A 15,324-nucleotide genomic window follows, 5' to 3' on the forward strand; every position below is an offset into this window, starting at 1 on the left:
AAGGACTCAAACAGTAATTTACCAACAGGTTTGCTTTTTAACTCATACTTACTTCATATTCAGGCATCAGATCAACACCTTCGCCTTCTAGATGGTCTACTTCTTCTGGCAAAATATATTTTCCTTTCAAATACTCTCGAACCCGAAGGTCTAGGAATTCAGTTTCTTCTTTCAGTTTTTCATAGCTGGGCAGCTGCTTCACTGCAGTTTCTGACTTCTTGAAGGGCAAAGATTCATCTAAACTGTTACGGCACACGGAATGGGAAAGGTCTTCAGAGTGGGCAGGGTTAGCTGCATCAAGGTCCAAGTCATCCTCGTCAAGCTCCTCGGTTTTACCCTCGATGACCACAGGAGGATCTGGGGCAGTACAGGTGGAGCCATACAGAAATGTCAATGTTTCATCTGTCTTCCACTCCATTAGAGTTTGCAACAGTGGTTCTAACATGGTTTGTTTAGCAGCAACAGGATCAACATGCAAAGGCAAGACAGGTTTGAGTTGCTGCTTCGATTTATTAAGTAGTCTCCTAAGTTGCTCAGCACCTTTTTTGCTTACTCCTTGCGATGTTACTTGAGAACCTAAACAATTATCATCAGGGGTGTTTTTAATCACTGACGGCCTTGGTGCATGATCATCTGCAGCAACAGAGGTGAGTTCCTGTTCACAACTAGAAGGATGTATTTGTGTCTGTTCACCTACTATACTGTTGCACACTTGTTCAGAGTTCTTTTGCTTCAGTTCCTCAACATTGCTTTTGTTAATTTTTTCACAGTTTGATTGGTTTGTGTCCTCTACATTGCTTTTCCACTCTTGTTCAGAGTTTCCTTGGTCTTTCTGTTCTCCTAGACTGCATTTATCCAGTTCTTCTGCAACTTTGAGCACCTTCTTTTCTAGGTCATTTACTCCGGTGTTCACTTTCCGAGACGGTCTCTTATGTGATATGGTGATGCCACGGAACTGTTGCTCTAGGTTTGTTGTACTAGCTTGCTTTCCAGGGACAAGCGCTGAAACAAATTCCTGGTCAGGGGCAGCGCTACCATCACTTTCAGAGTCTGAGCCACTGGGTTCGCTCTGACTTGCTACTAAATCAGGATTTTCAATATCGGCTGGGTTAAGGGGTTTATCCAATAATTTAACCTCTAATCCAGATTGACCACTGAAATAAAAAAATAAAATAATTTCGATTAAAAAGTAGAAAAGTTGGTTATTAAAATATTACAGGTAACGAAAAGTATGAGGTGCACTTTGTACATAATTTGACTGTGTGTGGATTACCACAGATCTGCTGTAACATATATAACTATGTCTAGCTCATCTCCTGGGCCTTGAGTCACTCTTTACTAGTGTGTGAAGGTTACAATCTACTTCTACCACCATGCTCGATTTTTGACCCCCAGCTCGGGTTTGGGATTTGAAGATCTGATTAAACGATGCTGTCAGTGGAGGTAAGTCAGTTACATTTCATTCAGTGTTGGCGTGTTGTTTGACTTTCTCTCGGTATCTTCCACTGCCAAACTAATGTTTTTTGCTGTTTCACCTTGCACCGCTGTCCTTTGTTATGTACTTTACATACCGCTCCCTCTTCAAGCAGATCTTTTTTATTACTTTGATCTGGACAACTATTCCAAATGGAAAGTTGTTGGTGATTGGAACCTGCGCTGGAACAATTAATCTAACACACTCCTGAAGGCTCTGAATGAATTGTAAACCTGCTTCATCAAACTGTTCCAGACAGAAACATTTGGTAACAACCTGCATCTGATTATTGACTGCAGTCCTGATTCTGTTCCCCACCTATCAAATTCAGCTAGATGTATTACTCTTTCATCATGTCTACTAGCACCATCATTCCTGTTTGATGTTAAAAGAAAAACTAGATTGCTGTGGTTCGAAAAAGATTTTTAGAAACGTTTCATCCACCTTTCAGTAAAGCCTTTCTATTTCTCTTAATGTTAATAAAATGTCTCCCTATAACATATGATTGCTGCTATATTGTAGTGCTGCATTTTGCAATCAGGGATGATGCTCCTTCAGTATTAATAGGTGCCCATGTAAACCACATTCATCTTCATGATACTCAACTGTTGTAATTGAGCTGCACAAACATATTCACCATTGTGAAAAAACGTCATTTAAACCCTTGATGATGCTCTTTTGGTTGATCACAAAGTTAAAATCGCAGGTTATAAAAAGCATCTGAAGCAGTTAGAGGCCTCTAATTTGTCAATGTCAGACTTCGGAGGCTTTGAATCACAGTGGGAGCTATTTTTGATAATCAAGCACTTCAAGAATTCTATTGCTCCATCGCCGCCCCCCAGTTGCTCGATCAACAAGATTAATACTCTACCATGGGGGGGGGGGGGGGGGGGGGGGGGGGATTTTGAGTTCCTGAACGCAAATCACTATTTGTTTTCTGCTCTACTTCTTTATCTTTAAAATCCTCTTTTCTCCTCATCTGCTGACCACCTCTCACAAACAGCACACGCATATTGTCTCATACACAGTATATCGGCAAATACTATCAACCATCCAAACTCTGCATCGCAAGATATCTCAACACCAACCATCACTACATCACACATCTAGCCTACTTCCACACTTTTAATCACTGGACTTCCATCAACTAATCAAACCAAATCACGGCCCTGACTGGGCCTCTTCCAGCCTTAAATGTAAATCAAAACAAAGATTTTAGCAAGTCTATAGACCTAGCAGGATCTACTCCGGACCTCTAACCCTGATAAGTAAACAAAATCATTCTTCAAGAATCCCCTGCAGCTAGAGCAGCGAGAGTAAACATCAATTCATTCCTGAACTAAAACACCCTACATCAAATCTATGCGACTAACGAAACTGGGACTTCATCAATCACGTCCAATATTCAATGCTCACTTTGGTAATATGTTCATTGAAGCTACGGTGCGGACACAGTACCGCTTCAGCTGGTGAATGATGTTATGTGCTGGGAGAGAGTAAGCCTGTCTGCTGACAAGATGAATCATTAGGTGTTCCTGTCCACCTTACTTGCTCACCTGGGATTGGTGAAATTATCTTGAACTGGCTCTCCTCGATCCTGTGCATAGAGGGATACCTCGAGGGTTGATCAACTCCCTATGTCCTCTAGAGTTCTCCAGAGCTCAAGCTTGGAGCATGGCTCATACTGCCCAGTTTGTAATTACTAATTGGCTACTTTATAACAAATCAAACCATAAGTAATTTTTCACTGTCACCCCTGTCTAGGTCATTACTAGACTGGATGAAAAAATATGTCCTGGTCTTCCTGCTTCCAACGTGACCCCTCTCCAATCTAATACAAAGCAGTCAAATTTGTTGATGGGTACACAGAAATGGAGCATGCTGCCCTCACCAACACACGGCCCACATTGCGCCTCTCCAACCCCTTGACGGTAAGGGAAACTAATGATTTAATCAAACCTATAAACTTTGCTGTATCTCCTGTGAACCCTTTCACATAAGTATACAAAACCATTCTTGATGAAACCTCTGCTGCCATACCGGCCAGTCCAATATACAATTCAAACTTATAAGCAGGAAAATTCCTGAAGAACTAAAACTATCCTAAATAAACTCTATACAAAAGAAACAGGGACTAGCTCAGTCAGAGGTAACATTCTACAGACCGACATCCTAAGGTCTCTTCTTAAGTATGTTCAATATAAAGGTGACATTTTTGCAAATCTCAGGCTTCACTGACAAACGCAAACTCCTCTCTAAGAGACAGACCGGTTTTATATCAGGAAGAATCATGGAATCAGCATTAATCTCCATCTGGGGTGAACTCAAGAACTGTACACATACAAATTAATTTGAAGTCCTACTACCACATGACTTATCAGGGGCACTCAACTCAATCAACTTAGTCAACAATCAATACTATTACAGACGCTAAACAGCATCCGCTTTGGAGGTATTACCTTCAATTGAAAAAAAACTACCTCACTGACAGACACCCAAAATCATACAATTTTCCCCATTCTGCTTGGTGTCAGTAACCTTGAAGGTAGGAGTTACACAATTATCTACAATTGTACCACTCTTGTTCAATGCATATCTGTCTCCACTGCTTGACTTTGTCAAGTCATAAAAGCTCACATGCCTATGCTGATGATACTCACATCATCTTAAAACTTACAAAACGATCGGAGGCAATGACCTCTGGCCTAGGTGACTGTCTTATCAACAGAACAATGGATGCTAAATAACAACCTTGAAATTAACTGTGCAAAAGCAGAAATTCACATTTGCAACAGATGGCAGCACTTTAACCCCTATCCGTGGGTCCACCTGGATTAGGAAAGCCATCGACGACATCAAAGGCGGGGAAAAACCTCAGCATGGTCATTAACTCCAATCGAAAGCTGCAAGAGCCAACTTATTGAAGCCAATAGAAAGGCCTTCTTCACAATGAGAATATTATAACACATCCTCTATTTCCTAAGCCTATGACACAGCATCCCGTCATCAACAGTAACTAGTGTCATGAGGGCGTGGCCAGCCAGCCAAGATGGCAAACGCACTCTAGAGAGGCTCCGTCCCAGGGCCCGATAATCCTGTAATCATCCTGTGCACAGCAGTGCCATCGTGCTGCCAAAACCAGCCCGCTGGACCCAGGGTTCCACTGCAAAGGAGCGCAGCAAGTCTGGAGGTGCTGGGGCCCGTTTGTGCCGAGATACGGGCACCTACGCAGGGAGTTGAGCGATACTGTGAGATGCACCAACACAGAGACTGTGACCGGGCTGGGCGTCCCTTGGCAGCGGTACAGCAGCGCGCCAGTGTGTGTTGTGCCCATATGGTGCCAGGAGCAGACTGCCATTAAACCTTGGGCACAGTGTTGATGCTACACTGTCGGCCCGGTGCTCACTGTTGCGGGAGTCGAAGACGGAGCAAGGCCCCCGCGGAGTGGCGGTGACCCAGTCCGAATGAGACACTGCTCCAGCACAGAAGTCGCAGAAGGAAATGCAAGTTTGGGACTCAAACAAAGTGTGGAGCGGTGCTGATTTCCCCCACCCTCTCCTTTCTCTCTTTACCGCCTCCCGACGGTGCGTTTCGGGGCCCATCATCGACTGCAGAACCGGGAGCAGTGCAATGAGCCAGGCAAGATCGGGGATGGCACGGTAGGCCGCGAGATTGCTGTAGCACTCGCTTAGCCCTGCTCTGTGACCCACTGCAGTGGAGACGAGGTGTGGACACTTGCTGCGTGGGCAGTGACTCCGGGGGCCGCTGTTGGTGGGACTTGCAGGGCACTCCCGGGAGCTCCTCGAGCCGGTACCCCCTTAAGAGAATATTGCCTTAGCACCAAAGCGGTATATCGTAGGACAGCGGGGCCCGCGTGGACATCCATACACAGAAGAGCCTTGACATCAAGACTGGCAAGTAGGCACGGGGACGTGCTTTATACCTAGGCACATGGACGGCTGCACGGATCATGAACGGATGAGCCGGAAGGACAGGCATGGGCCCGAAGAGTGGCATGAACCTAGACCGAACTGCGCACCGCACTAGCAGACGCGGGCAGGGGACTGAGGAGAAGGGTTCAAGTGCTTGCAACACTGCAAGGAGGTAAAGACTGCCTACTGTCCGGCTGCCTACTGCTTATTAAGGTGAGTGGAGGGTCCCCTGCTTGACCTTGTCACTCAGTGTACACACGCTGGATTGGTGGGAGAACCCGAGGCCTAATTGCAAGCTGGTACTGCGTTGCACTTTGGAGAGACTGGGGGGGTCGCACATGCACAGCAGCGCTGGGCCCACAGAAGACACCAAACAGCCTGTGGTGGTGGGCGAGGCGGTAATGGGACATGCTCAAGTAGATGCACTGAAGCCCAAGAGCCCTGGAGAGAGCTGCACAACCACTGAAATGGTGTGGCTCCGATGCCTGATCTGTATTAGGCATGGCTGTAGCGGCGAGGCAGAGAGTTGGACTTAGATTAGGAGAGGCCTAGGGCACGCTTGCAGGCACCTGGAGGAACCCGACAGGAAAGTGGAACAGCCCGGATGCGAACCCCGCCAATACCATGTAGAGCAGCATCGGAACACAAAGGAGTACCAGCATTGGACATGGGCACAGTAACGCGCAGAGTTGCATCAAGTAGACTAGACATGGAGGACACTCAGAGCAAGTGTACAGGCAGCAGTGGATTCAACATGCCAGCAATAGCTATGCACTTTCCATATGATTGCCCACTGAATCGTACCTGTGGGGCTATCCGGGGGCACTGTCAGATATGGAGACCCGCAGTGTACGGACTCACCTCTGACCACAATTACGTTGTAACTCCAATAAGATGGGTAAACAACATACAGACACTGGTGCAGAAGCCACTCGACCAGTGACAGGCCCGATTCAATCTGATCAAGAGTCTGAGATGTCGGGTGCCTCTAGAACCTCCAGTTTGGAAACAAAGTTAGACTCTGTACTCCAAGCAGTGACACAAATCAGTGAGGCGTTGACCGAGACCCGCACACCCCTTGAAGGTCAAATAGATAAAGTCACAGCGGACTTCACGCTCCTTCATGCTGATCACAGACAACTGACAGGTTACCAAATTAACTGCGTAAGTAAACGAGATTGCCCAAGTAGCCAAAGAAATGTTCACGGAGGTTCGAAATCTCGCCTCCAGACTGCATTTCCTGGAATGCAGGATGGATGATGCGGAAGGCCGATCCCGCAGAAAGAATGTGCGCGTGGTGGGACTCCCGGAGCGCACAGAGGGTGGAGATGCAGTAGCATACACCGAAGCTTGGATACAGTCTCTACTACCGGCGGGCACGCTCTCTGCTTTCTTCGCTGTGGAGAGAGCACACAGCGTGCCATGGACACGCCCACCACCGGGAGCAGGTCCTCGACCTTTCTGGTTTCGACTTATGAATTTCAAGGACAGAGATGAGATACTCCGAGAGGCTATGAAGATAAAAGTGGTCAGGGTGGGCAACTCGCAAGTTCTTTTCTTCCCGGACTACGCACTAGGAGTACAGAGGCAGTGGAGTGCCTTCCTTACAGTTAAGAAGCGTATGCGAGATATGAACTTGAAATACTTTCCTATATATCCGGCCCGACTGCAAGTGGTCGTGGATGGGGCTACGCATTTCTTTAACACAGCAAACGGTGCATTGGACTAGCTCGAAACCAAGGTCATCACACCTCCCTGAGCCAGAGGCGCAGTAATACGGAGTCGCGGGCGAATGTGCACAGGGGCCGTCGCAGCAGATGTAGGACACGAACAACAGAATCACCAGTGCTGTCGGCCGGTGATCCCAACCGAAAGCAGGTCCTCCAAGAAAGAAGATATGCGCTGCAAGCAGTGGCGGATTTACGAGAGTGAAAGAACAGCAGGGACGCGGATGCCTGCTCTGAACTAATCTCTGAGTGACGACAGCTCGTAGGCTGTGTGGCCAGTCCATGAGGACTCGTAGTCCCTCCCAGTTGTGACACCTCAGACTGCAAATGACCTAACGTAGCGGTTCACTATGGCCTATGGACACGCAAGTATAAGATTGTAGAAGTGCTTGCATGCATGCTGACTGCGCTTCATGCACACGTAGCCTGCTAACATACATTTGGGATGGCACTGTGTAGATGAGCAGACACTGGCACACATTCACCTTAAGCTGAAAGCCACTTCCAAATAGCACACAGCATGGTATAGTGCACGCACACAACCGAGCAAGGTGGGCCCAGGCTCACACAGCCCGTACATCACAGGTTTTGCACCCACCCCCTCCTCCTAATAGGACCAAAGCGGCGATGATAGCAGTGAGTTACCATATGGCATGGTTAACTGTTTGGGTGGACACATGTTGTCTTTCTGCTCTTTCCCAGTTTTGTCTCCAAAGGCATTTATTCATACCACTAGTTAGTGTTACTGCACTCACACACCCATGGATCTCACAGTTATGAACTGCAAACACACGGTGCTGGACATGTGGTCATCTCACCTTTTGTGTAGCAAGCCGACACTGTGGCACTCCACCTTCTAGTCGTATTACATGCCGCCCACATAAGTAGTTAACTGGAACGTCAGGGGTATCCACACACCAGCCGGCAGATATGAAATATACGTATATCTTAAACGGGAACAAGGGCAACTGCCCGAAACGCGTCGTCTGCCACGCTGCTGTACCTCTCTCGGAAATAAATTACCTTTTGCCATCATTTGGGATTCGTTGGTCTTTCTGTGTGTGATTGCCGAAACATTGGTGATTCCAAATCTACCTTCTGCTGCCGATATCTTAAACGACATGCAGCTCACATGGCGTTTCTGCAAGAAACACATTTCTCGCAACCAGAAATCCGTAGATTACAACAGAGGTGGAAAGACCAAATATTGGCCACAGGCTATTCAGCCTATGCCAGAGGGGCGCTAATATGGGTTCGTCCGGGTACCCATTTTTAGCCGGAAGAGGTTGAAACAGATGCACGGCAGATATGTACTCACAAAAGGTCACCTTAATGGGCAACATGTAGTGTTAGGTTCCATATATGCCCCAAACATGGAGCTGGGCGCATTCTGGCCCAGGCTGACAGACCTCCTTTCGCGCTGGTGTGAAGTCCGCTGGTTACTGGGGGGTGATTTTCCTTCGGTCTTAGACACAATGCTTAACAGGCCATTCCCCCGCTTCCACAAACCGCAGCAACATCGAACGCTAGGAATCTGAGGGAATGGCTACACCACTGGGATCTGACAGATGTGTGGAGAACCCTCAATCCACAGGCACAATTATACTCATATTACTCACAGCCACACGGGCTACATGTGCGTATTGACTTTTTTGTCCCAAGTGCGCCGTTGTTAGCACAGTGCCTCAGCATGGGTTACTTTGGAAAAACACACTCAGATCATAACCCACACATTATGACACTACAGGGGCCAGACAGAGGTCCCATCAACCACTTATGGAGGCTCCAACCTCTGGCACTGGAGGATACACCGTTCAGAGCGGCAGTAGGCACTGCAATACTCGTGTGTCTTGAGAGTAACGCAGGGCCAGTTGCGGACATGGGCGTACTATGGGATGCAGGCAACGCAGTAGTCAGGGGGCAGTGTATGGGGTTGAGTTGGTGTATTAGGAAACAACTAGACAGCGAGATCAAGAGCATTGAAGATGATCTGACCAGGCTGGAGGCTGCCTTGGCTCAGGGTGACGCTGTGCAGTCAACCATAGAAGAGCAGCGTAGGCAACATGCTGAGGTACTAGAGCGACTGCGTTGTTTAAACTATGCGTCACACGCCACGCACGCTCATGCTGCAGTGGACACTGCAGGCAGTTTGTTGGAACACATGACCCGGCAAGAACATGGACAGGTACCGATTCTGAGGTAGCGGTCTGCAGTCGGGCCGATACTCACTACGCAGCGAGATAACTATGGTGAGTTCAACACGCACTACACCAAAGTATACCAGTCACCACGCCGTGCAGTACCAGTACACATGGACGCTTTCCTCACTCCCATGACCCTATGTCCAATCACAGCAGAGTCAAAAAGATGAGCCAAATGAGCCACTTGCGCTGCTGGAGGTACACAAAGTCATACGCTCACTGGCCACGGGCAAAGCACCGGGATCAGAGGGTTATCCGGCCGAATACTACAAAGCATACCAACAGACCCTAGCGCCGCGACTCCTCTCAGTATATCAAAATTCGCAGGAACAGGCATATTGCCGGGAACAGGCATATTGCCTGAAACACTTCGCGAATCCCTGCTAGTGTCCCTGCCCAAACCTAACAGAGATGTGGAATTGATCGGGTCTTAACGACCACTAGCACTACTTAAAAGAGACTACAAGGTGCTTGCAAAAAGTTTGGCGAATAGGCTGGCCCCCATTGATGCCACAGCTAGTCCACGTGGACCAGAACGATTTTATGCTGGCCCACAGCATGTCACTAAATATGCACCGGTTCTTTAAAGTGGCGCATTACTCAAGGGACAACTGGGCGCATGCTGGGTGTCTGGTTTTAGACCCGGAGAAGGCATTTGTCACCTTAGAATGGGAGTTTTTATTTGCTGTGTTACATAAATATGTCCTAGGAGATTTAAATTGATACTTGTATAGCGCACTACTCACCCGCAAGGGTCTCAAGGCACTTGTACGAATACCGCTGTGGAACCCATCCTGGCTTTCCCTGTGAGGAGTCCACTCCTGGGCACCCCCAAGGTGGAGGCCAGGCATCCTTAGCGTTGTGGGGGCCGTTGTGGATGACTTCTTGGGCTTAGTTGAACTATTATAAAACCGCCCAGTAGCCAAGATTAAGACAGGTTTGCATATATCAGAGCAGGTCCCTATTGAGCCCAGCACAAGGCAGGGCTGACTGCTCTCAACATTACTATTTGAGCTAGCTGTCGAGCCATTGGTGGAGGCACTGTGCGCCACTCAAGACGACTGGGGTATCCTTCTGGGAGATGCCTTGCATGCAGTCTCGCTGTATGCCGATGATTTGTTGATATATCTTCGGGATGCTTGTCACTCATGTGCGAGGATTGAGACCACGCTGCTTGAATTTGCCTCAGTGTCAGGACTAAGAGTGAGTTGGGACAAGTCATGGGTGGACCCCTTTGTGGAGACTACACCGGATCCACAATTGGTAATCAGCGGTACGCCGGCAGTTAACGGGGTTCTGCTATCTTAGGATCCACATAGACTGGGACCAGCAGGATCTTCTGGAGGGTAACGTGGTGCATGCTATTACAGGTGTACCCGCACACATGACCTTTTGGAGCACCCTGCCACTGGCAGTCATGGGTAGGATTGTGCTGCTAAAAATGGTGGCTATACCACAATTGCTCTACCACTTCACGAACTTACCACTCCACCTCCGGCCACCGCTGTTTAGAGCTTTGTAGTCAGACATGCAACAATTTATCTGGCATGGGTTGAGAATCAGAGAAGCGATTGCTAAAATGTACTGCTGACTGCGCAAGGAGGCTTTTCGCTGCCCAACATGGAGCCATACTATTTGGGGGCACAGTTTCAGTGGGTGGCACGCTGGTTCAGTGCACGTCACCTTAAGGGCACAGTAACACAGACTACAGGACACACTCAGCCACAGATAGTGACGTTATTACACCCCAGCAGAAAGGGCGACACGCCCACGCAGTTGTTGGTGCGAGTGGCGTACCTTTGTTATCGCCGCTGTCTTCGCATCACGCATATGATATCACCATACGCACCGTCATTACCCATACTAGGCACTCCCAGGAGACAACAAGCGATATCAAGTGCAGAACTTACACACTGGGAGGAAGCAGTTATACTTACATTGGGCGATTTATATAATGACGGGCAGCCCATCCCCTTTGAAGACCCGGCTAAAAGCTTGGGTCTGCCACATGGCCAGTTTTTACTTCATGCAGCAATAACACAGGCGCCGAGCGCAACGTGGGGAAATGCGGCACAGGAACCTGCAACTCATTTAACCATACAATATTTGCATGAGCTAGGGACGGGTCGTCACCTTACCAGGTTGTTCGCAGAATCCCTTAGAACCCACACAACACCGCAATTACTTTCCTTACCGAACCACTGGGACACAGATTTACAGAGACCCACCACAGCCCGGGAATGGGAACGCATACCTGAAAGTCCCGGGCAGATCCCCCGTAATGCTAGATTTAGGCTCATTCAATTTTATATAATACACAGGGCTTACCTGATGCCGAGGAAAATAAACAAATATTTTGTCCATGCAGATGCCAACTGTGCAAGGTGTGGCGAGGCGGGGGCGGACTTGATACATATGTTGTGGTCATGCCCAGCTATTCACACATATTGGGCAGTGATCGTCGGGTGTTTGGCTCAGTGCAGAGCGCACATTGGATTGGACGTGGGAAATGTGTGTACTAGGGCTATGCCAAAGGCCAAAAAAATATAAGGTGACGTCTAGATATATAGACTTGGCTAAACGATTACTCACACGCCACTGGAAGTCTCCTGACCCCCCACCCCCCCTGGCAGCGAAGGCCTTGCATCAATCCCTATTATGCTGGGCACAAGCAGAAAGCATAGCACTCCACCACAAAGATGAGTTGGGGTTACGGAAGCAACCTTTGGCATTGGCATGGGATGCAATCTTATCAGACTTACGCATGGCCTGGCAGAGACACCCGGTAGCACCAGCGGGCACACCTGAAAGTGATGTGGAGCGAGCAGCAGAGCAGCTTGTACACAATTAGGCTCTGGAGAACGCACTGCTGGGACACCCTGACATTGAAAGGCATATGATTTTACACTTACATACTATACGAGCAATGTTGGGCGGCTGGGTCAATTCGTAGATATTTTGCAGCATTGGGCAGGGTACTCGAACAGATGTATGAACATAACTCAGATGATCCAAGGGGTGGTGCAGATGTTATGTTCTATAACATTATTTTTATGTTGATTATAATTAAGTTCTGAATGCCAAGTCATTATGCCAGCCGATTGCACACTAGACTTGAAATTTAATGTAATTGGCTGCGATGTAACAAGTTACAACTATATTGACTGCATAGCCTTACTAGGCCAGTTATGCTGTTTAGTGAATAGATCAGATATTGCGAAAAAGCCATCAAAATATAATGAATTTATTTTTAAAAAACAGTAACTAGGGTCATCACAGCTTGAAAATGTAGATGTCCTCTATATCGGACTATCAAAAACACAATTAGGTAAGCTACAAAGTATTGTGAATGCAGTAGCTAGACCATTCTAAACTTGAGCAGGCGCGATTACATAACCAGTGCACCTAAAGCTCTACATTGGCGGTGGGTAATAAGATTCTCTTACAAAACACTCCATATTGAACCCCAGGTGATGCGTGGAGCAGCATCCATCTTCCTCCAGTCACAAATCTAAGTGTACAGTCAAACAGAAACCTCTGATCCAATATGGCACCACTTCTGGTCGTTTTCCCTTTTAAGAAACATGATTAGGTGGAAGCTCCTTCTCTCTTCAGACGTGGAAACGCCGGAAGAAAGTACCAAAGAGAATAAGGGTCAACAACATCCATAGACAATTCAGAAAGGTGGTCAAAGACTTCAATATCCACAGGTGGAAAGAATCTACTTGTTTGTCCTGGCAGCGCGTGGATCTAACGCTCTTACTCCTGTGGCATACTGCAACACACGCAAGATGCTGCCACATGCCACTGCACATCAATGAAACCAAAACACCTCACCCTGAGTAGATTCCTCAACCGACATTCCTTCCAACACACCCAGCAAAAGGAGGATGACTTTACCAACCGAAAGCGCCCGAGGCCTCTGCTAGGGGTAGAAATGTGCTACAAAAATGTTGCAACACAATACAATAATATATTTACTATTCATAAAATCGGCCGCTGTCTATTCACTGCCCATCGACTGCTCGCGCTGCGATTCAGGTATGGTTTGTTTTCTCCCTCCCAGCCCTTGTATGTTTTGCTTTTAACTCTCCCTCCCAGCAGCTTTTCTGTTTTACTTTTACATATCCCAATGTCCCGTTCTTCCCACTTGCCCCGCCCCTGTTTCATCTCTTTCCCTACCCACTCCAATTTCTCTCCTCGCACTTCTGCTAATGTAGGGGAGTAAATAGCCAGAATGGAAAAACACGCGTGCCGATTGTCATCATTATTAATTCCTACATGACAGTCTCTTGTTCAACTTTGCTCACGATGGAACCACTGCTCCCCGGCGTGTTTACACCAGCTCAGTATTATCGTGTGACTGTTGGCCGACACTTACCTAATTTGTGTCAGCCAGTACAGTCACATGGCATCAGAGGACCCTTTTAACTAGCAACAATTTGACGGACTAATGCACTGTGATGCTACTGTCTGAAAATATTTTACAGCGGACAGGCCCCTGAGACAAGTTTACGGGTTGCCATGGTGTTGCCCCCCCCCTAATTTTTTAACATATAGCACAGCTGCGTGTGCTGTTCTGCAACAAGGTTTTAAAAACGCCCCAATCAATCAATCAATCAAAGACATTTATAAAGCGCACTACATACCCGTAGGGTCTCAAGGCGCTGGGGGTGGGGGGGGGGGGGGGTGCCGCTACTGCTCGAACAGCCAGGTCTTCAGCTTCTTCCTGAAGGAGAGGTGGTCTTGGGTCAGGCGCAGGTCGGTCGGGAGGGAGTTCCAGGTCTTGGCGGCCAGGTAGGAGAAGGACCTTCCTCCTGTAGTCGCTCTTCGGATGCGGGGGACGGCGGCGAGGGCGTGGTTGGCTGATCGGAGGTGGCGTTTGGGAGCGTAGAAGTTGATTCGGCTGTTGAGGTAGCTCGGGCCTTGGTCGTGTAGGGCTTTGTGTGCGTGGGTGAGGAGGCGGAAGGTGATTCTTTTGTTGACGGGGAGCCAGTGAAGGTCTTTCAGGTGTCCGGAGATGTGGCTGGTTCGTGGGATGTCGAGGATGAGTCTGGCTGAGGCGTTCTGGATCCGCTGGAGTCTCTTCTGGAGCTTCGTGGTGGTACCGGCGTAGAGGGCGTTGCCGTAGTCCAGTCGGCTAGTGACGAGGGCCTGGGTGACGGTCTTCCTGGTCTCGGTGGGGATCCACCAGAAGATCTTCCGTAGCATGCGTAGGATGTTGAAGCACGCCGAGGAAACGTTGTTGACTTGCCTGGTCATGGAGAGGGAGGAGTCCAGGATGAAGCCCAGGTTGCGTGCATGGTCTGTCGGTTTGGGTGCGGTGCCCAGGGCGGGAGGCCACCAGGAGTCGTCCCAGGCGGAGGGTGAGGGGCCCAGGATGAGGACCTCCGTCTTGTCCGAGTTCAGTTTCAGGCGGCTGGTCGTCATCCACTCGGCTACCTCTTTCATCCCTTCGTGCAGGTTGGCTCTGGCGGTGGCGGGGTCGTTGGTCAGGGAGAGGATCAGCTGGGTGTCGTCGGCGTAGGAGATTATGTTGAGGTTGTGTTGGCGTGCGATGGCCGTGAGGGGGCTCATGTAGACGTTGAAGAGGGTGGGGCTCAGAGAGGATCCTTGAGGGACGCCGCAGATGACTTCGGTGGCTTCTGACTTGTACGGTGGTAGGCGGACTCTCTGTGTTCTTCCGTCGAGGAAGGAGATGACCCATTCCAGCGCCTTGTCCTGGATTCCGACGTTGCTGAGGCGCTGTACTAGGGTGCGGTGGCAGACCGTGTCGAATGCCGCGGAGAGGTCTAGGAGGATGAGGGCCGCTGTTTCTCCGTTGTCCATCAGGGCTCGGATGTCATCGGTGGCGGTGATGAGGGCGGTCTCGGTGCTGTGATTGGCTCGGAAGCCGGACTGTGAGGGGTCGAGGGATCCATTCGACTCGAGGAAGGCGGCCATCTGCTTGTTGACGGTCTTCTCGATGACTTTGGCTGGAAACGGGAGGA

At 48.8% G+C, this 15,324-nt stretch overlaps 1 protein-coding gene across 1 annotated transcript in view; it reads right to left on the minus strand.

The window, feature by feature from the left end:
- Positions 1-37: 37 nt before the first annotated feature.
- LOC147659451 (putative RNA polymerase II subunit B1 CTD phosphatase RPAP2) overlaps positions 38-15,324 on the minus strand; it is a 164,222-nt gene continuing 148,935 nt past the window's right edge. The window contains exon 8 of the mRNA XM_086951747.1: positions 38-1,154. Within this exon, the coding sequence (XP_086807873.1) occupies positions 38-1,154 (1,117 nt within the window). The remainder of the gene's footprint in view (positions 1,155-15,324) is intronic.

This window comes from Lissotriton vulgaris, unplaced genomic scaffold (genome assembly GCF_964263255.1).
Source record: "Lissotriton vulgaris unplaced genomic scaffold, aLisVul1.2 SCAFFOLD_2360, whole genome shotgun sequence".
NCBI lineage: Eukaryota > Metazoa > Chordata > Amphibia > Caudata > Salamandridae > Lissotriton > Lissotriton vulgaris.